The sequence below is a fragment of the Ixodes scapularis genome, unplaced genomic scaffold, assembly GCF_016920785.2.
Source record: "Ixodes scapularis isolate PalLabHiFi unplaced genomic scaffold, ASM1692078v2 PGA_scaffold8__174_contigs__length_109621045, whole genome shotgun sequence".
Lineage (NCBI taxonomy): Eukaryota > Metazoa > Arthropoda > Arachnida > Ixodida > Ixodidae > Ixodes > Ixodes scapularis.
Window position 1 is genome coordinate 10,406,706 of NW_024609883.1, and position 25,111 is coordinate 10,431,816.

The window sequence follows — 25,111 nt, forward strand, 5'->3', positions numbered from 1 at the left end:
CCGAAAAGCCGGGCCAAGTCGGGCACCTTGTCAATTGCAATCTCTTGTGCAACTTTCTTGTTTGGTGCGTACATGCGTGCGTCCGTGCGCGGCTGCTATCATTGGGGGTTTGGGACGCCCTAGAAACGTCTGTGTAGGGCATTCCAGCAAAGCTTTATTTACCCATTGTATTTGTCTAGAACATTGCACAACCGCGGTAGCAACGTGCGGGAAGAAGGAGCAAGTCGCGGCAACCTTACTTCGGCGAAGACAGACTTTGACCGTACACTCTGCGGTTACATTCCAAGATATGGGGCGTTCGCTTACCTCGCTATCCATGACTGGGTTACTGCTTGTGTTATCTTTCCGATTTTTTTTTTTGTTAAGTCAATTTTTTTGTAAGCAAAACAAATTTTTATTTTGTTATCTCCATCGTTTTTCTTTTCGCATGAATACACTACCACTTCGGGGTCACTCACGGAGGATATGCGCAAACAAAGAGAAGTGTCTTTCCCTCCTTCATTTTACTTTGTCACCGACGTTCTCCAGCTGTACGGTCTTTGGCCGCGTCATTCGGGTAGGATGAGTGTTCGTGGATCGCGGAGTCTGCGCTGGGGTATTTGAAGGGGTGGGCGATGACTCTGGGATTTTTTGGAAATTGATATTGGCCCAAAAAATGGGGTGGGATGGGCAATGACTCGAGATATTATGGTACTCCTTTTACACCAGCACAGTGGTGGAACTGACAAACGGTGATATGGAGCAGCTCTTGTAGCAGGGAACAAGTTTTGGAGCAGAAACTCCCACTTTTGAAGCAGGCAATTCTGAGCTTTCATGTAAATTTTTTTTATAAATCTCTTTAAAAGTTAGCCTGTGAAAAAAAATTCAGTGGTTGGAGTGTTGGGAGACTATTTAAGGTATCATACCTACAGGCGACCTGGCCACTACAGATATTTATTTATTGAACAATCATATCCGGGTAGTTTTCCACATGTCTCAATTAACCTATTAGGAGTACCGATGGCATCTTTGGTTTGTGTTTGACGTAAAAGGATGCTTTTGGCTACTTTGTAAGGTTCGTATCACGGTGAAGTAATTGTTGCGAGTTTGACATCAAACGGACACTTTTGTGTTGAATGAGTCTCCGCTGCCCTCTCTCATATTCAGCCTGCTACTGTTCTTAGAGCAGCTAAGCGGAGCACATAGCCACTCTAAGTGATCACAACGAGTAGCGCTACCTATTCATGGATCGATGAGAGCATTCTTCGCACAAAAACCGGTAACTCTTCGTTAGGCATGTGAAAATAATAAATTTTGGGTTCAAACAAAGTCGAAGTTAATACCGTAAAATCCTGAGATAGCCAACATAAAATCAAAAGAAAATTGGGTGAATATAAAGAGTCGGCCAACTTTAGATGTGCAATGAAGAAAAGCTAAAAAAATGCTACTTTTATATCATGTGTCTGTCAAACTTGTTATCGCGGTGAAGGGCAATGAAGCAAAGATGACTTTAATTCCCAATCAGCAATGTTCACTTATATCCTGCCATAGTTTACTAGACACATTTATGCCAAGCTGATCATTGATCCAAACACCAGGATTACTAAGAGTGGGCTGCCTTTCGGTGTTTAAAAAAATATAGCAAATCAAGCCAAAAATAGGGGTGGGTTACCTCTCGGAGGTGGGGCATCTGTCCGAATTTTACGACAGTGGTTTTGGCCGAATATTTTTTAATTAAAAATTGAAATGTGTGGTGCCTTTCTCTATGCCCCTCACTGTTACACCATGTTTAAACTAAAATTAAGCTGAACTTTCAAAGGTTGTTTCCAAGCTTCTAATTGACCACTTATGAGCTCCGGTAAACTTAATCTAGCTATATTTATAAACTGTGGTCTCAGACAGTTCAATGCCTACATTAGGATGGCAAGTAAATGACAGATTTGACACAAAATTAAACCTATAAGAAAGCCTTGCCATACTTAATTAAGGGGATTATTAAATCTTCTTGCTATTGAAAATATTTTCTTCAGTTCTGAATTAAAACAAAACAAGCACAGGAAAAGAACACAGGTTGTGAAAACATCGCTGCCTAACATACCCTAGCATAAAATCCACAGGTCAATTTTGAAGATTTTACTCCAATATAAAAATGACCAATCACATTTTATTTCTATATTTTTTTATAACATCAGGCATGCGCGTGCGTTAAGCCACTTTAAAGGTATGTTTTCCGCCTAAGTATGCAACTGCGCTGCGGCGAAGCGAGTTGCGAGATCGCCGTGTCAGCTTTGCGGACATTGCTTCTCCGCAGTGCATCGGTTCTCGAGGAGAAGCGCACTCAAGGGGGTTAACCTGCAGTGATCAACACTTTGAAAAGTAAGAATATTGTAGTTAATTTTGAAGTGAATATCAAATAGCCTAAAATTGGAAACTAGTATTTGATTATTCGAATAGTATTCACGCAGCTCTACTCTTCGCACATAGCACTTAGGCATCCAAAAAAACAACTGTACTTTCTTATTTTCAGTGGCATCGCCAAGAATGCCACATGCCAGACACTTTGTTTCCTTTTTGAGAACAGCTCCCTTTTGGTGCAGACATGGCACAAATTGTGCACAAATACAACCTTTGGAGCAGTGTGTAGCAAGTTTTCGTTTTTGCGCAAATGGCGCAGCAGTTTCACCACTGCCAGCATCTCTGGGTTGCACCAATGAGCGAATGTACTAGAACTAACTTCAAGACAAAAAATGCATCGATTAACACTGCTTTACAAAATTTACCATTAAAATCCATCACTAAGAAGTGCACTGTTAGAATCACCTATTTCATTTTTTTCCAAAATTAGACAACACCTGCAAAATTCAGCCCATCCGCGAGTCCACTACTTCCTACGCGAACTCTATGATACCCTTAACAATAACAGAATGAAATCTTTGACCGACCACATCGTCACTGCTAACAAAATTGACACTTTTAGAGAGCTACTAAGTGAATACTTGTAATATGTATGCTTTTAAAACTATTAAGCAGATAATGTATTCCTAGTTGTTTTTCATGTATAACTTTTGTCTGTTTGCATATTGCTATCTTGCTAGTTAATGTAGTAACCTTTGTTGTTCCTGAGTGTTTTTGTGGCTTTGTGTTTTTTTTTCTTCTTTTTACCTTTACAATTTGTCAGCAGCCCATCTCTTGTGTAATGCCTTTTCTAGGGTCTTCAAGCAGGGGTGAAAACAAGCATCAGCCTCTCGAAGTACATCTGGAAGCAGCAAAGATGCCCCTTTGGAGCAGTAAAAGTTCTGCTTCGGAGCAGCTCAGGAGCCACAAAAGTCGAGTTTTGTAGCACTATAAGTAAATCTTGGAGCTGAACACCCAGGTCAAACTTGGGGCTATAAGCACAGATGTGTTTTTCCAAATACAAAAAATGTCAACAAAAAAATCTCCATGTGACGTTCCAGAACCATTTTCAAACATACCCTTTCCTTAAATGTAATCCAGCCCATAACATAAAAGGGAGGGAAAGAATGCGCCCACCGACCCCTCCTTTTTCGATCGGTCATGCCCCACTCTGGCGGCAGAAATAGGTAGAGCACGGACTCGGATTAACTACGATTGAAACAAAAAATGGATTCGATCTAATCAAATTCGCTGCGAAAACCAAAACGGTATATAGAAACTCGTTAAACATCCTCCAAATAAATTTAAATCACTCATATACAGCGATTGAACATCTAAAAAGAAACCAATTATCAATAAAAATCAGATAACATGCATCCAAGAACTCTATTATGTTCAAAATAAAATAATCAGATTTGGCATTAGGGACAGAATTGTACAGGGAGAAAACAAACCAAGAACAGCCATAGTTATCCACAATAATAAACTATTCGACCTACACATTGAAAAAACGGCAAGAAATATAATCGCAATGGTAATAACTACAAAAAAGAGGACCTTCTACTGACAAATGTATATGCTCCACCCAACGACGATATAAACGAAACCATCAAGGAAATTAAAGAAATAACAGGAAAATTCGAGCACCTACCAACACTTATAGTAGGGGACTTCAATGCAAAAACCCAGCCTGGGGGAGGGGGAAACAAATAGACGATCGAGGCAAAACATTAGGCGACTTCATATAAGAAAACAACCTCTACCCAATTGATGACCCAGATTCACCACCTTCATTTACATCATCAAATGGCGAAAGCTGGACAGACGTTACATTAGAAACAAATAACCTAATTGGCAAAAAAAATCTTGGGAAGTATTAGACGAAATATCCACCAGCGACCACGATTGTATTAGAATTAAACTTTCAAATAAATTAGAAAACAAATGCATAAAACTGACAAAAAAGGAGTCAAGTTCATACAGGAAATCATTCTCGATGACTGGATAAGGCTTACAAAAACAGAAAAAAATACACTCAAAGGTAAACCTCGAACATATAATTATTTTAATACTAAAAAAACTCGAAGGACTTCACAAAAATTCTGTAAAGACGGTCGTCCAAACCACTAAGCAAAATCCGTGGTGGAGAACAGATTTAGAAATAGAGTGAAAAAGAAACAAGAGCCCTAAGGTGCAGATACCAAAAATGTCAAGACATGATGCGAGAAGAGCTAAAGAAAATTGCAAGAACAATGTGAAAAAAGCAAAGATTGAATCATGGCAACTATTCTGCACAGAAACAACAAAAACAAACATATTTAACATGCCTTATAAAATCGCATTCAATAAGATGAAAAAAGCCGTCATTATTTCAACAATAAGAAATCTGACAGTAGGACATCAACGTCACTGGAAGACTCAATAAAACGATTTAAAGGCCGACGACCAGACTCGAGATTCTGCAAGGCAGAAGACTCTCCTCTCCACGCCTTCGGGCGAGGGAAGCGAAGGATGGAAAGAAGAGACCAAGAGGGGCGGGCGTGGGTGGAAACGGTAGGAGGGAGAGGAGGAAGCGGGCGAAAAGTGGAAAGCGCGAACTGGTCGTCGGTCTTTAACGGCCCACTTTCCAGCCGACAAACCAAATGAATACAATAACAAAGAGAAATCAAAGAGGACGTTAAACAACCGCCTGAAACTGAAAATGATATGCCATTCGTAATGAGTGAAATAGAAAATGTTATCACAAACATTCCCAATCGAATAACACCCGGCCCGGATAATATTACCACAGCAATAATAAAAGCATTATTCAATAAACACAAAAAACTGTTCCTCAACATCTTCAGCGGATGTTTAGCTTATGGGTACTACCCAACTCAGTGGAAAGAAACAGGGACATTTCTAATCCCAAAAAAGTCAAGAAATTTACACGAAACGAGTGCATATTGACCCATCTGTATAAATTCAATCTTTGGCAAAATCATAGAAAAACTACTAAACAATCGAACCTATTACTATCTCTATTCCAAAAACCTACTACATCATAAACAATATGGATTCACAAATGGAAGATCAGCAACAAATATAGCTACAAAGAAGAAATCAATTCTTATAACACTAGACATATTGAATGCTTTCGATACAGTATGGATACCTTTTGTGTTACAGAAACTAAAAGAATACAAACTCCCCAAAAAATATTTATCTACTATTACAAACAGTATGAAATGAAAGAACAATAATCTAGAAATTAATAGCCACAGAAATCGCAATAAATTCCCCAATAGGAAGTCCACAGGGCTCACCATTAAGTCCCCTTATCTGGAACATCCTCATCTTTACTTTACTAGATCTCAAATTTGAGGAAGGAACACACATTCGAGAAAACATTCGGGAAGGAACACAATCATAGAGGGAAAACTAGATTGGAAATTGAACAGAGAGCAAACAAAACACTGGCAATCATTGACAAATGAAGCAAAGAAAAAAAGTTAACTCCAATAAAACTAAATCTCAATACCTAACAATCGGAAAGGATTATAAGAAAGGCCACCAACAGTGAAATTCGGAGATAAGAACCTCAAACTCACGGAAGAACTTAAGATACTCGGAGTCGTCTTCGACTGAAATCTTTAATTTATTCAGCATGCCAACTATTTAAAATCTAAAATATATCAAAGCACCATGAAATTGGCAACATTCTTGGGAATAAAATGGGGAATCAAACCTAAACAATTCAGAGACATCTGTATAAAATCAATCGAGAGAACAATAGTCTACACAGCACCAGTATACTGGAAACCTACTACTAACACCCAGTTACTTAGAAAAATAACCTCTCTACAGAGAATCCCATTGATAGAAATAGTTAAAGCATACAAAACGGTTAGAAATAAAAGTCTCAATATGGTCGCAGAGATAAAACCAATTGAATTACACTGGCCAAAGAAGTGGCAACATTCAATATTTTCCAGAACAAAAAGATTACACAATTGGCCGGAAACAATACAAAAAAAAAATAATAAAACTCAGCACCTAATTGAAGTCTGGAGACTCCTTCACGAAGCATCTTCCGAACTCTCTCCCAGAGGAATTTATCTTCCATTGTTCTGCACCCAAATGTAAGCTTGAAAACTTCCTCCAAATTCTGGACAATGTGCCGCCATCCGTAAAAATCTTCATCTTCGTCGTCGGATGCATCAAGCAAGTCGGCATTTATGCATGCATCGAGCAAGTTCATGTGCTTCTTGGCCCTCTGCGTTCTTCGAGACCTGGTGCCGTGGCTGCCTTCTTAAGCATTCCCCCCGACTTCCAGACCTTTACCAAAGGCACTTCGATCCTCAGGCACTAGGCGAAATTAATGTCCGTGTCCGCGAGCTGAATCACCATTTGTGGTACTTGTATATATATTTGACAGCTTGAACCAGGGGAAGATATAGAGAAATTCACGGGATTACGCACAAATTGAAAAAGATCGCCGCGAGGAATGAGATCCAAGTAGTATGCTCCGCGCCTAACAAAGCGTACTCCATGTGCAGACGAGTTAACAACAGAACAGGCAAAGAAAAAACGTGCGACATTGCCCACAGAACACAATATGTACCATGCATGACAGGAGTGGTTTACAACATTCCCCTTTCATGCGGGAAGTGCTACATCGGCCAGACGGGCCGATGCATTAACGACAGAGCCCGCGAGCACGCAGCATCCCTTAAAGGAACGTCGGCAGGGCATCTTGCAGCTCATTGCAGGACTTGCCACTGCAGTGCAGCGTTCAAGGACATAACCATCCTAGCCAGCAATAACAATACTCATGCGCGCGAGATGCTCGAGGCGCTTGCTATCGAAGAACAAGCGAGTGGGTGCGTCAGCACCCCGTCCATCACTATTCACAAAAAGGAGAGACAATATCTACGGTGCGTCACGGTACAGAATATGGCAGTATGAGCTTGTGGCGGGTGAATTTAAAATATTAGTTTAGGTTTAGGTAATGTGAAAATTTTGTAAACATACACATGCATTATTATATTAGTATAATAGGTTTTAATATGTAATAATTTTTGTTGGTGTCTGAAAACACGCAAGGAAAAAGAAGTTCCCACTAAATAATCGTTGGTAGTCAGCTGTCTATTCTCTCCTGTCTCAATTTCTCTATATCTTCCCCTGGTTCAAGCTGTCAAATATATATACAAGTATGTACCAACAAGCTCCACTATTAACCGTTGTGGTACTTGTCATTCGTTAACAAAGATGTGGGATTTGTCGCCCACTGTGAGATGGAGTGCTAGCGAGTGACGGACTGCACCCCAGCCGATTCGGAGTCAAGCAAATCTCAGAGACCCTGAGGCACGTTATCCACTACTGCCTCAGGGTTCTGGCGGCCGGAAAGTTGCCCCAGCTTTTTGGGGCTACCCACAGGATGTTATGGCTCAAACGCGCGTGAAGAAGTTTGCCTCAGTCGCAAGCTCCTTGCCGTCTTCGGCTGGGACCCTGGCCCCTAGGCCAACCACGGGGACGAGTTGAGTACCTCCTTCTCCGGTCGTGGCAACTCTCCATAATGGAGGATCCGATTCGGACAGCATCACGCAATGTTCGACGACAGCGGAAAACCTGGCGCGTTACTGTATGTCCACGATGAACGCTTCGTCACCATCTCTCCTTGGGGCATACGCCGTTCAGCCCGTTGTTGACGATCAAGCGCGGCTGAGGCTGACTCGTCCTGGATCCACTGACCAGCCTCCTGTGCCTCCCAAGCCATATGCATCAGCAGGACTACCACTCCAACGCAGGGCAACGTCGACCGACCGCCCATCTGTGCTGCCGAAGCCAACCGCTTCACCTATTTCTCCACCCCAACCTACCGCTGTGTCTTCGGACCACCCACCTGTGCCTCCGAAGCCAGACGTCGCACCGGATACACTGCTTCAGTCCAACACAACACCCACTGACCTTTCCCCTGTGCCTCCCAAGCCGAGTACCTCACGGAATCCACCACCTCATCGCGACAGCACCCGCCGATCTCAGCGAATTCGGCAGAACAAGTCGCACAAGTTCACTTGGTGACAATATGGTGGCCAGACTTTTACCCCTTTGTTTCTTCGTGTGCGAAAACTTATAGACAAGAAATTAAGGTATGTTTCACATTCTTCTCTCTACAGGAAATGCATTGACCAGAATGTGATACCAAAGGGACTAGCCCTCTGTACTCAACTGCCGTTTAATTTTAGAAATTCAGATAATACCAAGAACTGGGACACCACTCTCAAGGCCACTTCTAAGCAACTTTTAAAGATTCTAATTAAAAGCATGCTTAATAGTGGTACGCACAAAACGGCAACAGTTTGCTAAAAGTCACTATTGGTTCAGAATTACCTAAACGAACAGGATGTCAGAGCGAAAGCGGATTGGCACTCAATGGCACAACACTTACACCCCTGTTCAAGGTACAATAAATAAAAAAAAGAATACATATACTACTTTCTACAGTTCGCAAATATTTAAAACTTTATCGGTTACTTTTATTGCGGTCTTTATTTACATTGACCTGTATCGCTTCACACACCGACATTCATCTCAACGGTCCCTTGCCTGCTTTAGACAATGCTGTCAAGACTCGTTTCATACCGACATTAAATTAAAGCCAACGGGCTCGGTATCATTCGCTTCAGTTCTATTTTCGGGATCACCTGCCACCTACACAGACTAAAGACTGAGCTGGAGAGTGATGCTTGTGTCATGTAGGAGATGTGCCTGGAGCTTGCAACTCCCTCGTTTCTTTTGGAGATGGGAACCGCTACAGAAGGCGCCAAAATATAACTTCATCATAACTTTGAGCTGCCACTGAAGCGCGTGATGTGATGGAAGATGAGTACTTGATGTGACTGAACTTCTGTAACTATGATATGATCACAAATACCACGCGTTTCAGCAAAAGAATTCAAAGATTGGTTGAGGAAAAAATGAACTTTTCAGAAAAAAACTGACAGCTATGGCGGACATCAGGGATTGCGAAAAAAAACATTATTAGCGAAATAACAAACTAAAATGTAGTTACAAACTTTTTAATTTGTGAAAATAAATGCATCGTACCAATCAGCGTTCGGTCTGTGTGTTCCTCGTTCTTTGTCCTTCATACTTTTGGAGCTGTTTCCCTCTTCGTAGCTGGGAATAATACAAATATCATCCGCATTCTCGCATCGCCAGCCTTGGAAGTTTTGAGTCCTCGCTGAGCGGGTTCGAAAATGACTACTTACGATATAACAACCGGTGTCCATTGCATGCACCATTGTGCTGTGCCACAGATGTGGTAGCTCACAAAAGGGTGGCACAGCAGTAAGCATCTCCAAACAAGACAGAGCATGAAGTCTATTTTCCCAGAGAAAACCCTTCCGCAGACACCTTCCCTACAAAAACAGGGTTTCCGAGGAAGACTGTCCTTCCGATAAGAATGAAGTGTGCAGGCCCGACGGGAGTAGAGCGGAGCATGCCTTTACCTCCCCCGTCAACCTACATCGATCGCAAAGTACCGGTAAAAAAGCCTTCGGTCCTTGCCTGTTTGAAGCCGAAGATGCACTCCCTGAAATCCTCGTATTCGTCGCGGCACATCTTGTCGGAACGATGCAGGCCGTATGCCTCCTTGCACAGCGACAGCTGCATGTTGAAGTCCCTGCACCTCTTGACGGCTTCATAGTTCTCGAAGCTCGAGGTCAGGTCCGTGAAAGGAGACCTTAAGAGTGCCATTGCTGCAACATGAACCACGCACCTTTGTACGAGCCAGTGGCCAATCGGCGGGAGCAGCTTCAAAGTTTCCATGCGAGATTAACAATAAGTTCCATTTCGTGCCACTCATACTTCCTTCGATTGTAAAGCCAGTCACAATGCTCATGCATCAAACAAGACGTGCTGCTTGTTCAGACACGGTGACAGCATTATCCGTGGACAAGTATCAAGCATGTTTAAAGTATGTTTGCTTCATGTATGCTTTGAACATGTCTTTTGTATGACCAAAGAGACAGGACCACAATACAAGGAACATGCCTCGAGCAGTGTCTGAAAAATGTTTTTTGAACGATGCATTGGCAGTGTGACCACGGCTGTAGAGCGAGCGAAGCACAATCTCCGGTGCTCGTCATGCTCGTATGGAACATGCTAACCATGCCTTATCTTGGGAGAGCCCTATTTTGTCAGCAGCTGAACCTTAAAGGGGCCAAGAAATAAAATATACATATAAAATGACCGCTGTATAAGACTAACTGCCAAACATTTTGGCAAAAAGTGTGTTTTTATACATATTAACACAGAACCGTATTTTCCGGTGTATAAGACGCATCGTTATATAAGATGCACCCCTCACCTTTCGCAAGTTTCTAAGTAAAATTAGTATATAAGACGCACCTGTGTACAAAACGCAGTCGAAAAGCAGCGCAACTGTCACTATCTTTCGCCATTTTAGCTCACCGCTTGCGGCTTCCGAGACTTGCTCAGCCTCCGTGACTTAAAAACTCACAAAGCGTAGTAATTTTTTTTTTTTTTTTTTCTTGACTTTTTTGTTGTTATTGAATTCTGGCTTTAAGAGGTTGACTTGCATTTATGACACATCATTTGCATTGAGCAGACTTAATAGCCAAAAAAAGGACTAATGTCATCAGCATCAAAAGGACTTCCGGCAGAGTTTGCCAAAAAGAAATCAAAATATACGTATAAGATGACCATTGTATAAGACGCACTGCCAAACATTTTGGCAAAAAGTGTGTTTTATACATATTAATACAGAACTATCCTTTCCGGTGTATAAGACGCATCATTATATAAGACACACCCCTCACCTTTCGCAAGTTTCTAAGTAAAAATTAGTATATAAGACGCACCTGTGTACAAGACTCAGTCGGGCAAGCAGCACAACTATCACTATCGCCATTTTAGCTCACCACTTGCGGCTTCCGAGTCAGCCTCCGCGATTTAAAGGGGCACTGACACATGAAAATCGTAATTTATTTCATTATCCGAAACGATTGAAAATGATGCCGGGACATTACCCTCAAAATTCAAAACTTGGGAATTCAGTATTTGTGAATTAAAAAAACAATTTCCAAATGCCAAATTTGAAGTTCCCGCGCGATCCGCGCCAGTGCGGTGAGTCAAATTTTGCGGTCTCCTGCGACTCTACTTTCTTTCGGACCTCCGCACCACGCCGTGAAGCAAAGCGCCGTTGCTACTGCGACCCGAAGAGAGGAGGAAATGAGCAGGCGGGATAGAAGGGAGCCGGTGCAGGGAAAAACCGGTTTGTTCCCCGACTCGGCGATAAGCCTCTGCTCGAGCGCAGCCAAGTTTTCCGAGGGAAAACACAAATCCAGGAAGCGACATCACACCGAAATCTGATTTTTGGTATTTCAAAAAGGAAGGCCGTAATGCGTTTGTCATTGCGTTAAAAAACATGTTTTACGATTGCCATTATTAAATGCTATAGAAATGTCGCCTACAAAGCTTCTAAATTTCCTGATTTTTGACGTCACCAATCAAAAGAAGCAAGGAGGTGAGCGCGGGAAATATAAACGCCAAAAATAAAAAGGTGCGCGCGAGCGCGGGGAAATTTTTTTTCGCGATGCGGTTTTTTTTGCGTGTTTATGACTACAACTTGCATCGTTTTAGAAAATAAAAAAGATTACGACCTTTGGGGTGTCAGTGCCTCTTTAAGAACTCGCAAAGCAACGTGATGTTTTTACTTTTTTTCGTTTTCTTGACTTTTTTTGTTGTTATCTAATTCTGATTTTAAGAGGTTGACATGCATTTGTGATGAGTCAATTGCATTGAGCTGTCATAATAGCCAAAAAAAGACTAATGCAATCAGCATCAACAGGAGAACCTGCAGAGTTTGCCAAAAAGAAATAAAATATACATATAAGATGACCGTTGTATAAGACGCACTGCCGAACATTTTGGCAAAAAGTGTGTTTTATACATATTAATACAGAACCATACTTTCCGGTATATAAGACGCATCGTTATATAAGACGCAGCCCTCACCTTTCGCAAGTTTCTAAGTAAAAATTAGTATATAAGATGCACCTGTGTACAAGACGCAGTTGAAAAGCAGCGCAACTGTCACTATCTTTCGCCATTTTAGCTCACCGCTTGCGGTTTCCGAGACTTGCTCAGCCTCTGTGACTTAAAAACTCGCAAAGCGACAGGATTTTTTTATTTTTTTCGTTTCCCTGATTTTATTTTGTTATGAAATTCTGGTTTTAAGAGGGTGAATTGCATGTATGATGGATCATTTGCATTGAGGAGTCATAATAGCTAAAACAAATGACTGATGTAATCAGCATCAACAAGAGTTCCTGCAGTTTGCCAAAAAGAGATAAAATATACATATAAGATGACTGTTGTATAAGACACACTGCCGAACATTTTGGCAAAAAGTGTGTTTTATACATACCGTATTTTCCGGGCTATAGTCCGCACCTTGTGTATAGTCCACAGAGGCAAATTTGGGGTCAAAAATGAAAGTTTTTGCTTAGATAGTTTGCACCCAGTGCATAGTCCGCACCTGGTGCTTAGTCGACACGAAATTCTTCTCAATCGCGGCACACCTTGACACATGTATGTTTTCTTAGCTCACAAAAAAAGCCTATAATATACATAAATTATCAATAACATACTCTTTTATTCACAAAATCCGTCCCGTCTCGTCATAATCAACGATATTGAAAAACATAATTCCTGTATAGTCCGCACGCGTAGATAGTCCGCACAGCCAGAAATTTCAACTTTTAAACATGTATAGTCCGCAGACTATAGCTTGGAAAATACGGTATTAATACAGAACTATACTTTCCGGTGAATAAGATGCATCATTGTATAAGATGCACCCCTCACGTTTCGCAAGTTTCTAAGTAAAAATTAGTATATAAGACGCACCTCTGTACAAGACGCAGTCGAGCAAGCAGCGCAACTGTCACTATCTTTCGCCATTTTAGCTCACTTCTTGCGGCTTCCGAGACATGCTCAGCCTCCGTAACTTAAAACTTGCAAAGCAACGTGATTTTTCTCTTTTTTTCATTTTCTTGGTTATTTTTTCTTTTTTTTTTTTTGTTATGGCCAAAAAAAAAAGTCGAATTTGGGGGTTTTACGTGCCAAACCTACGACGGGCATCTGGCACACCCCAGCGGAGGACTGAGGATTAATTTAGACCACCTGGGGATCTTTTGACATGCAACCAAAAGCTCGGTTACACGGCGCCTTCTCCGCAATAAGCCTCCGTCATATTGCGGGCACCTCGGTCGGGATTCGAACCCGCCACCTGGGGATCCGTAGGCCGGCACTCTCGCCTCAAAGCCACCAAGGCGTTTTTTTTTGTTTTTTTTTTTTGTTATGGAATTTTGGTGTTAAGAGGTTGACTTGCATTTTTGACGCATCATTCGCATTGAACTATCATAATGTCAGGCTGCTAAGCAAGGCAAAAAGATGAGTGTTTTATAAATCTACGCCGCCAATAGCAATTGATGTGCATGGTTAACAAACAACAAAAGCTGAAAGCACCAGAGAGCTCTCATTTTAATGTCAAATATTAGAAAAAAATTAATTACTTTGAAAAGCCAGATAATAATCTCACTACTTTGCCGCAATTTCTCTACATTTGACCTGATGTCGGTAAACAAGGTTTGTAAAACACCTCTAAGACTAAACAGGAGAGTTTGTTGACATAAATACTTGAAAGTTTAAAGCGTGGTCATGTAGATTAGAAAACAGAACAGACACGGATGACGTGTCTCTTTGCTCAACAATCACAGAGACGGGATTTTCATGTCTTTTTTGCCGAATGCCACTTCGACAAAACTCCGATGTCGGTGGGGGCGAAAACTTAAGTTGCGGACGTTGAGTGGAGCGACACGAGCAGTACCACCTCCATTTCACAATCTCCTTTTCTTTTTTCTTTTGTCACAGCCGAGGTCAAGTATTTTCTTTATTGCAAAACTCGGGCAATGCAGTTATTCTGCCAGGGTTGAACAAATCTTCATTAATAGCGCAACATCTGTCAACTGTGCTTGAGGTAAATGCTATCTGAAACCAATTTGAGCTCTTTGCAACGCCTGAAAAACATTGCCCAGGGAACAGTTTTCTTTAGACACAGAGCTTTCCACCAAAAAGCTTGACAGTAACAACAAGAAAAAAAAAACAAAAAAACAACAACTAACCTCGAGTTGCATGTATTGTCTGGAGCGGTCTACCGCTAAACAGCACGACTTCATGCGTATTCGCATCGAAAAAAGAATTAAAAGTGTCCTCAGAGATGAAAAGCATGACGGCCTAGTCTTCTGTCCACGTCGGCTGATCGGAAGTAAGAAAACAATAAAGTTTCCGTATCGCACTTAGTGCAAAAACGTCCATACCCTGGAAATGCTGAGAAACCGAAACTCAAGATACTTCGCACTACCAAGACGGCTGCGTGCACAGTGCTGCCAGACCACCAAGCAATTTCGCATATGGTCAATTATGGAACACAGCAGCGAGGCCTACTTTATTCGAGCTTGGATAGAGAATCGCCGAGGTTGGAGCAGTTGGACTGTGGACATCGGCAAGATGTGAAACTTCTGCGACCGACTTTTATGCGCGTGATACGCGAAATAATTCAATGGATACGCACTGGCAGATGTGGCAGATGAAACAACACGTACTGCACAACAGCGCGTCCACCAAGTCACCACGACACCCAAGGATCCGTCGTAATGTAGCGGCGGCTCCTGCGGGCGACCGGCGCCGCATGTGCATCTGATGGCGTGGCGTCAATATTTTGCGCGGAGCTAATCTGGCCAATCAGCGGACGCCGCTCCGCGGCAGATCTGGGAAGGCCATGTTTTGGAAATACACGGCCGGGAGTCCCTGGAAAGACGACGAAAGACGCGGGCCGGCGGGAACGCCACTGCGGTCCGGATCGGACCCGCGGGTCGGGGTTTCGAGACCCCTGATCTACAGAAAGCTAGGCACAACTCACCAGCAACACCGAAAGTGCTGGGAAAAGTGCCTCGTCTGGGATCCAAACGTGTCTTCACGAAACTTGTTTTCACGAGATGCCGATAGAATAAGAAAGTGAGCATTCTACCGGCAGTTGTCACGATTTCAGACAGGCAATGGGAGGCGACAGCCGATCCACTTGCTTGCATCTCTGCAGTATATTGCAGCGCGATAGGTTGAGTAACCGAGTTTTGCGGTAGAACGGCCAAAATGAGACTGACCTCACGTCTTACCGCAGCAAGTTAACGTCAACAATAAATGCGCGTTCTTTCAATACGCGACATGCTCTTGGGGCGCTCACACCTAGACATTCGTAAATGTCTGAAAATAGATGAGAAGAAGAACAGAACTAGTATACCTTTAGAAATACTTACTGACCTTAAGGTGTACTTGAAAAACCCGAGACAGCAACGTTCCGCAGCTTGGATTGGATCGGATTCAATTGGGTTAGTATCCACAAATTCAAAATTAGTTGTCGTGATTTTAGATGAGTTAGTAATCTCGGCTAAGCGAAGCACAGCTAAAAAAATTAAAGCGCGCCTATTTGTGGATTTTTTTATCGACCTCTTTAATCGGTTCGGATGTTCCGGCGAACATGAACTCTCTCTACCTATACAAGTAGAATCCAGATCCAATCCAAAGATAACTAAAAGCCGCGCCAATCCCACGAACTCATTCGATAGCGGGGGTTCCTCTGAGCAGAGAGGTAGGTTCTGAGGCCCTAAACCTTGCCAACGAATCATGGTCTTCGGAAAGGACCGGCGGGAGAACACACCAATCCGGCCGAATGGCAGTTTTCAACCGAGCATACTACGCTTTTTTGCACCTTTAAGGTCTGCCAACGGAAATCGGGAAGGTGACGCTGAAACAGTAAGTGCGGTTGTTTTTGCCGCACTTTCTTTTGTTTCCTGACTTTTAGTTTGAGATATATCTTGTTGTTCAAGGGCGTGAGTGAGACCTCCAACTTAGTAATTACTAATACAAGTATGAGGGTTTGTTCGCACTATTTGGCCATATATGTGTACATGTATATATTTATATATATATTACAATTGAAAACGAGCGTGTTGGTTAATAGATACAAAACTTGAAAGTATAAAACAGAGAGGACGAGGACGAGAACAGGACATCTTTCAGAAAGATGTCCTGTTCTCGTCCTCGTCCTCTCTGTTTTATACTTTCAAGTTTTGTATTTATATATATATATTTTTACTATTACAGGGCATGGAAACCAGCAATTTAATCTTAGCCAATGGTGCCTGTGGTGAAGGCACCTCTACGCCATCGGCCTCCAAACAAAAAGGTCAGTGTTTACAGATGGGAACTAGCATAAGGCAACAAAATCGAACCCATGGGGCTGGTGAAGCTGTGAAGTTTGCAGTTGAAGTTGCAGTTTTAGCATGGTCAAGTACTATACATCTGCAGTAATAGGGCATCACATCATTCCTCATCAAAACCTAAACCTGTTTGGTCTTCATTGACTAGTGAGATAATGTCATTCATTTCTGTCAAGTGTTGAATAGTTCCCAGATGTGAGCTCTAGGGCCGGGCGTTTGCCTAGAGTGGCTTCTGGGTGGTGACGCTGGATGAGCCAAGTTAATAAAAGCGTAAACTTGAATTTTTTTAACTGTGAATAAAGTAATCCGGGTGCATATGCCGGAGGCGTCACATTACGAAATGCGCCAAAAAGAACAGATTCAAACTCTGGCCGTCTTCTTGGCCAGGCTTGACTTGGGTGTACAAGAACTGGTGGCACTGCTAGGTGACGCTAGTGAAAAGGCAGCTCAAAGCTCGCATCCGGCCCCCCTTAATGAGACCACGTCCATTTGTTCTGTAAACTCTAACACTTCGGTGGTTGTCGTGCTCATTGGTGCCCTGGTGTGCTTTGGTCGGATGGCATAGGCGGGAAGTTTACAATTTCCCGGGGAGGCTGGGGCCCAAGAAACCCCCCCCTCCTTCGGAGGGACGCCTTATCAGGTTACAAATGCGATTTCGTCTAGCGAAAAATTATTTGAAATAGGTCATTTTGCTGTGTGACATGGTTATGAGAATCAAGCTCTAGATACAAGAGCAGCCTAATAAATATACAAGTATGCTTAATTTAGCTTTGTCATCTTGTTAGTTTTGATCGCGAACATTACGCTATGCATATATCTCCGTCCTAGCACAAATGTAGCAATTACTCATTTTTATCATTTTGTTTGTGATATTGCTGGAACAGTATTAACTTCTTCGTGTCTCAAATGCTCAAGCTTAAAGGGACCATGAAATGACCTTTTTACTTTTTCCAGATAACTTTTACATTAAACCGTCAATGTTCGCTGAATGCCGAACAGGCATCCGTTTTCGTCTCGGTTTATTAACTTCTACACAAAAAATTATTGAAATATTGACTTTTTCATTCTCTCCAACTAACCGCAAAACAAGCCGTGACGTAGGCCGTTTCCGGAACCGGAAGTTCTCTCGGCAGTAGTAGAATGGGAGTGTTAACGGCAACGAGTAGGGGTGCGCCGGTAGGTTTTACTGCGCTGATGACACCGACGTATTTCCTGAATCGGCGCCTCTCATCGCCGCATCGCAGCTGAGCGAAATTTAGTGAGATATGTTGCGCTACAGCGACAGCATGGGACTAGTCCCATACGCCGGTATGCCTGTTGGGAAGTGCAGCGAGTCTTCCGGTGAAGACTCCAGAAGTCAACCACCCTGTCATTGTTGGCAGAAGGGCCGGCCCGTGTCAGTCGTTTGCAAAGCGACGTAGATGGCGTTTTTCGCGGCCTCGGAGATGCAGGAGCGAGCCGACGTTAAAAAAGATACGTTTGAACTACGAGTGTCAGCAAGAGCCATGTAAATACCTGTTTACACTCGGAGCGGACGCGCGCGCTTGATGGAAGTGCTGTATTCGCGCTGTTTGTAAGCGCTTCGGGACCGTTCTTTTACGATTGCAACTCGATACTGACGCGACACTCAGCAAAGAAAGGTTGGACCGGAGTTGTACGTATACCTCCCACGAACTGTTATGGCTCGACAGTGACGTGCAGTCTGTCAGAATAAAAATGGCATACCAATAACAAAGTGTACATACCGTGTTACGGAGGTAATCCATACGGCGTTTATTTCAGCTCTATATCACACAAAACAAGAAGATAGAATCGACAAGAGTCCCTTTTCGACGAGCGTTCGTCAACACTGCCTCGGAAAACAAGGGGAGGAGATTGACCTCACCTCTTAATCTAGAATTGAGGTCAGTGATCAAACTATAATACGGGAAGGGTCCACAAGGGTCACGCGGGCATATTCCATTTAGCACGCCAGCCGGTCGTAATTAGACGGTCTTGCGACGAAGCAACGCAGCGCCGAGTCGGAATGCCTGCTAGGCCTATATTCTGAGCAGCTCGCTTCATCGGAGTCGGTGGATCCAGCATTCTTGTTCGTCGTGGTCTGTTTTAAGTACTGTTTTCTTGCTGCTTGAAGTCGGCACACGCGGGAAGAACACGTAGAAAAATAAACGTTCAGTCAGTCAGAGTTTTGAGAGGAAGGAAAACAAAGAAAATAAATGTTTGTCGGTCGCCGCCACCCAAATAACTGTCGGCCCTGCCCTACTGCGCACGCGCAGTAGTTGCTTCGTTTACCACACGATAGATGGCGCTTGGCTCTCAGCATTATCAAATTTGGCAATTTTCGCCACACATCTCTAATTATGCTACAAAATGTGGATCTGAATATTATTTAACAAAACTTTTAGGAAACATTCGCCGGCTATTTATTGTTTACGATCGCGGTGCTGGTGAGGTAGGCTCTTACCCAATAGGCGACCTGGATTTGGCTGACGTGCTCCATTTCTGCGGATGCATCGTAGTGAACAGGCGAAGGAAGGAAGGCGCAAAAGAGTCCAGTTTTCTTTTAAAAGTTCTATAGCAAATAATTTTTTTTGGCTCCCTATTTTTGTGTTTTTGTGTTTCTTTTCGCACCTTTTACGACGTGCGGTGGATGAAACTCGATTTTAAAATCATTTCATGGTCCCTTTAAGGAAACGAAGACGGTGAAAGTATTGAAGACAAAAAAAGACAGAAAGGGTTCTTTAAACAAATAGAAAGAATGCGAGGCTTCTTTGATGTGGGTTGGGCTCTCCTTTAACAAGAAACGAAAAGACATCCCTGGTTACCCTCCTCATCATCCCCTCGTAATGTTGAGGCAACACCCAAGTAGGGAGCTACCGTGGAGCCGGGCTGGCGCTCGGTAGGTAACCCGGTGGCCAGGCGACCCTTGAGTTTGCATTGTCGGTCTCTGAAGCTTCGCTTTCTCAATAGAGTCTGTGTGCCTTTGAATTTTGCCGCCTGTTACCACCATAGGACAACACATCGCCGACAACATGTAGATGTTCTTTTGTCTTTTATGTATGGCCTTTTCTTTTTTACAAGCCACCAGGCATTCCTTAAAATGCTTCTGAGCATCAAAAACACCATTTTGCTGCCGTCACTAGTGCAAGTGAGTGGGCCACTTCTTTTTTCATCAGTCCCTTCGTCTTGCTTCTGCTTTCTTTTTGCTTCCAACGCCACAATTGTAAGGTGCCCGAGCTCCTTTTTCTCTCCATTCTCTGTTCATTTTGTAGGGCAAGAGCGAATTAAGTGCCTTAACAATTGCCATTGCAATTGTTATGACCTACATCGAGTCTTTTAGCATTTATATCCTGCCTTCTGCAGGCTTGTTTTCTTTTTATTGCATTTTTTTGCCTGGAATTTAGTTTTTTAAATGTTAAAACAAGTATTATCGCCTCCGGCAGAGACAATGGTACTTGCTTTTCCAAAGAGCTTGGGAGAGGCGTGGGGCAGCCTCTCATCTGGTGGTCTTTTGCACGATCGTGTTGTAGGCAAATGGGACGTACGGCAACACCTCGTGCCATGTCTCGTGCTCCACGTCGACGTACATGGAGATCATGTCAGTGATGGTCTTGTTGAGTCTCTCCGTCAGCCCGTTGGTCTGAGGGTGGTATGCCGTAGTGTGACATGGATGGTGTGGCTGAGATGAACAATGATCCACGGTCTGAGGTCAGAGCTTCGGGAGCACCGTGCCGGAGGACGATGGACTCAATGAAAAACTTGGCGACTTCCACAGCAGTCCCTGAAGGAAGTTCTTTCGATTCAACGTACCGCATGAGATAACCTGTGGCAACGATTATCCATCTGTTCCCTTGTACCAATGGTGGGAAAGGACCAAGTAGATGCATTCTAATCTGCTGGAATGGTGCAGTCGGGGGAAAAATCGCCTGCTGGGAACCTACCGGCTTCGTCAGTTGTTTCTTGCGTCACTGACACTCGTAGCACGATCATGTGTAGAGGTGAACGGTCTTTGGGAGCTTGGGCCAGTAATGCCTTTCACGAATTCGGGACAGCGTATGGTTGTAACCAAGGTGTCTGGACATCGGGTCATCGTGGCAGACTTGGAAGATCTTTACTCTAAGGTGGGAAGGGATGGCGAGCTGCTGTTTTGAAGTTCTCCTTGTAAAGTGCTCCTTGTCAGAGGATGAAGGTCGGCAGGGATCTCGAGAAAACTCGGGGAATAATACCCCCTCGTCCTTCTAGGTGTTCGATTAGCGCGCGCAACTCAGGATCGTCTCTTTGACATTGTGCCTTGTCGTCGGTGTTCACTCTGCAAAGAAAGCACTCGTCGTTATCGTCGTCGTTTCTACTGGGAGATGTCTCGACAGGGGCTCTGGACAGGCAATCGGTGTTGCTGTGCTTGCGGCCTGACTTGTAGACCACAGTCAGACCGCAGTCGGAGGCTCCATCAAGCAAGGCATCTTGAAGGGTCCTTTAGGTTCGCAAGCCAGTAGAGCAAGTGGTGGTCCGTCACAACGCGGAACGGGCTCCTGTACAAGTACGGGCAAAAATTTGTGATGGCCCAGACGACTGCAAGACATTCCTTTCCAGTCGTGGAGTAATGTCTCCGCTTTGGACAGTGTCCGACTCGCATATACGAAGACTTGCTCGTTGCCTTCTTGCACTTGAACCAGTACCGTGCCAAGTCCTGCGTTTCTTGCACCCGTATGAATCTCGGTTTCCGCATCTTGATCGAAGTTTCCAAGAACTGGAGGAGTCTGGAGTTGTCGCTTCAGCTCGTCGAATGCCTGCTTTTGCTCCTCGGCCCATTCAAACTTCTGGGCGTCCTTTGCAAGCTTTGTGAGTGGTACGAAAATCCTTGCAAAATCACAAACGAGGAGTTGATAGTGCGCACATTGTCCAAGGAATCTTCGCACGGTCTTCTTGTCTGTTGGCACTGGAAATGCCGTGATTGCTTGAGTCTTCTCTGGGTCTGGGTGAACCCCATCGTTGCTAACCACGTGGCCTAGGAATTTCAGTTTGTCATAGGTGAACCGACACTTTGATGGGTTGAGTTTGAGGACGGCGGTCTGTATGGCTGTGATAAGAACTCGGAGTTGTCGCAAGGGCTTGTCGAAGTCGCTTGAAAACACTACGATGTCATCAAGATAGATGAGAGAGCTCTGCCATTTCAGCCCAGCCAGTACAATATCCATGACATGTTGGAAAGTTGCTGGTGCCGTGCATAGTCCAAAGGGCATCACCTTGAACTCGTACAGTCCATCTGGCGTGATGAAAGCTTTCTTTTGAAAGCTTTCTTGGTCCCGTTCATCGACTTCAGTCTGCCAGTAGCCGCTCTTTATCGATGTAAAATAGAGATTGGCGGAGCCAGTCTAACATGTCGTCTATGCGGGAAAGGACGTTTTCATCACCGCGTTCAGCTGATGGTACTCCACGCAGAACTTAAACATTCCATCCTTCTTAACCAGTATGACTGGAGAGGCTCACAGACTGCTTGAAGGCTGGATTGTCATTCAGCATTTCTGGCACTTGCTCCTGGATGATCCCACTTTCTTTTACGAAGACTCGGTACGGCGATTGATGCACAGGGAGCGCGTCGTCCTCGGTAACGATGCAATGTTTTGCAACGTTGGTTTGGCGCACCTTCGACAACGTCGCAAAGCAGTCGCTGTATTTGGCGAGGAAGTCACTCAGCTGCCGTCGTTTCGGGGCCGGAAGCCTAAAGGGGCCCTGCAATCATATTTAAACGTCTACCTTTTTTGCGGTTTCCACGTCTCTTAGGTTTCGGGCAAGCCAGTGGGCACGGAGAGAGTAACTAAATATCAGTGCGTCATATTTTAACCGGACGCCACGGAAACCTCCTCCACCGACGAGGGCGACCCACGGTACCGAAAGCGCGCAAAATGTGAGGTATTTGGTCCTGGGCTTACTACTGGTCAGAGCCGCTAAAAGCTTCTTTTTGGTAGAAATACAAAATATAAGTGCCGCGAACTGTTTGAATTATTTATAAAAGTAGTTTTTGTTCAGCATTTTAGATCAGAAAAGAAACGAATGCCGTTTATAAAGTACGGAAACAAGAAATGACCCATCAACATGCCCACCACCAAGCGGTGGAAAAGACGACGCATACTAGAAAGGAGTAGTGGGATCAAGCGTCGACACGGAAAGGTCGCAGATGTACGGGTCGGCGCTGATGGTCGTATGGACAGCAGGATCCGACCGGCTCCGAGCGCTCCGAAGGTCTTCGGCGAGAAGCTTTGTCTTGCGGTATGGCCGTTTCGCGGTATGGCTGTGCGAAGTGGCTCCTGTTCTGAACTGATCTTTACCCCGTGTTTGCTGTCGTTTGTGGCCAATGAAGTGTCATGCCGAATTAGTGTTTAATCGCGCAGCAAATGCAATGAGAGCCGCTCTGGCTGCCCACTGCATACAACCTATCGAGAACATGCTTTAGTGGCGCCCTCTCGCGCCGTCGACACAGAGCGCGGCAGCCGTGGGCGCTCACATAGCTCACTATCCCTCCTCTAGTTCACGGCCACTCAAGCAACCAAGGATGTCATGAGGAACGTTATTCTTTGCTTGTTTTCGTAATTCTAATTTGCCTATAACTTTTAAAATAAAGCGAATTTCGAGAAAAGAAAAGTTTCATTAAGTTACTACGTTCAGTGCGCTCAGGTTCGGTGCAAATTAAGAACCAGTAAAAAAGTCCTTGCAGGGCCGCTTTAAGGTCAATGTCGAGCTGCGCCGGCGACATATAGTCTTGCTGAGGTGGCCATGATCCTTCAGTAATTGCGACCATTTCGGCCGAGTTCCGGAGTTCCTCGACATGGCTCACAGCTGCACCTTTAGTGAAATGTTGCGTTTCTTGTCAGAAGTTCATCACAAGAACCACAGTGCTCCATCCTGAAGTTCAGCTACTCTTTTTGCGACACTTGTTCCTCTTCCCAGAAGTAATTGAAGGTTACCTTCCAGAACAACTTCGCCGCAGGTAGCTGGATTGGTCACGACAGGTACAACTACACTGGATCGCGACACCAGATTCATGTGGTCGGCAGCGACTCGGATGGCAGCCGACGCAGATTGGGGTTTCTGTAATGGTGAAACAGGTGTCCGCAGTGTCAATTGGTTTTTCCAAGATCAATGACAGTGCCGTATTCACATAGAAAGTCCATGTCAAGAATGACATTCGGAAAGCCTTGTACAGTCAAACCCGACTATATCGAACCCGTTTAGTCCTAATTATCCCTTATATCGAACAATGTTTGTGCACAGTAATGTTACGGTGATAATATATAGCAAAAACTATACTTACATTGAACGAAAATAGCAGCCGCTAGCGATATGTCGAGCTGCCATGAGTGCCGTTTTTCTCTTCAAGCTGGTTTCCCCCAACGCAATCGGCCGCATTGCGGGAAAGCCAGCTTACAGAGCACACTGGCTGTCTTTTTTTTTTTTCCAAACGACCGCGTCGACCGCTTGGAAGAAAATATTTTAGGTGCGAAGCTCCTTAGGGTCTAGCCTTGTCCGGCATCCGTGCTCACATCGATTGCCATCCCATCTGTCTTAAAAAAAGAAAAAATGTTTGCGCAGTCAACAGGATTCGAACCTGTGCGGGGAGACCCCAATGGATCTCTAGTCCATCGCCTTAACCTCTCGGCCACGACTGTGGGACGAGTAAGGGGCTCTGAGATGTGGTAGTAACTCAAGAGCTGGGGATGTCATGGATAGAACATTGCATGTAGCCGCTCAACGTCTATATAGGAGAGGGCGCTGCGGTCAAATGCGTATGTAATCGCGTTAAACTTTGCGTGCATTGGCTCAACGTTTGTAGACGAGAGGGCGCTGCGGTCAAATACTCAAATGCGTATATAAAGTCAAAACGCAACCCGGAACTCAACACTACCTACGAGCAATAAAAAAAAATCGGCACCATCAGCACTTCCTATGAACAAAATCAGTATCATCAGCACCTCCAGAGCTTCGCCCCAATCAACATCATTCACCACGTGGAGATGTGGTAATTTTTTTTCTGCAGTGGGAGCGGGAAGAGGGTGCTTCGTACACCCTTTCCCGGCTTTGTCCGCAGAAGAGAATATTATTGTTTCTTCCGGGTGGTTGACGCGGCCGCCCAGAAGAAAAAAAAAGCCAGCTTGCTCTGCTAGCTGGCTTTCCCCCAACGTAGCCGTGTTCCTTAGGGGAAAAGCCAACTTGCAGAGCAAAACTGCGCTCTGCAGGAGATGAGGTTCCTCACTTTTCGAAAGTGGCGATAAACCTCCCACTCAAGGCTGAGTGGTCTGCTTTGGTGTCCACGAGTGCCGATGCGTCGGGGCCGTCGGTAACGTTCAAGTTGTTGGGCACCGTTGCTGGAGCGTCGCTGCAATGCGAGGTGTCGG

At 44.2% G+C, this 25,111-nt stretch overlaps 2 protein-coding genes across 7 annotated transcripts in view; one reads left to right on the forward strand and one right to left on the reverse strand.

Annotated features, from left to right (window-relative positions):
* Positions 1-15,992, reverse strand: part of LOC115322655 (NADH dehydrogenase [ubiquinone] iron-sulfur protein 5) — a 57,593-nt gene extending 41,601 nt beyond the window's left edge. The window contains exons 1-3 of one of the 3 annotated variants that reach the window (XM_040499869.1): positions 15,606-15,772; positions 15,365-15,535; positions 9,925-10,115 (exon numbers count right to left, since the gene is read on the reverse strand). In XM_040499869.1, coding sequence (XP_040355803.1) covers positions 9,925-10,115; positions 15,365-15,533 — 360 coding nt within the window. In that variant the 5' untranslated portion in view covers positions 15,534-15,535; positions 15,606-15,772. Of the gene's footprint in view, positions 1-9,924; positions 10,116-15,364; positions 15,549-15,605 lie in introns of those variants that run through there. The other 2 variants (XM_029983006.3, XM_040499870.1) reach the window with 2 other exon arrangements.
* A 36-nt stretch (positions 15,993-16,028) lies between these two features.
* Positions 16,029-25,111, forward strand: part of LOC115322654 (histone-lysine N-methyltransferase SUV39H2) — a 193,703-nt gene continuing 184,620 nt past the window's right edge. Inside the window, exons 1-2 of one of the 4 annotated variants that reach the window (XR_006076672.1) lie at positions 16,029-16,090; positions 16,606-16,687. Coding sequence is in view for 2 of the 4 variants with exons in the window: in XM_029983004.4 (XP_029838864.2) it covers positions 16,126-16,254; positions 16,606-16,687 (211 nt within the window). In the remaining 2 variants the exon portion in view is untranslated. Of the gene's footprint in view, positions 16,255-16,605; positions 16,688-25,111 lie in introns of all 4 variants that reach the window. The other 3 variants (XM_029983005.4, XM_029983004.4, XR_006076671.1) reach the window with 3 other exon arrangements.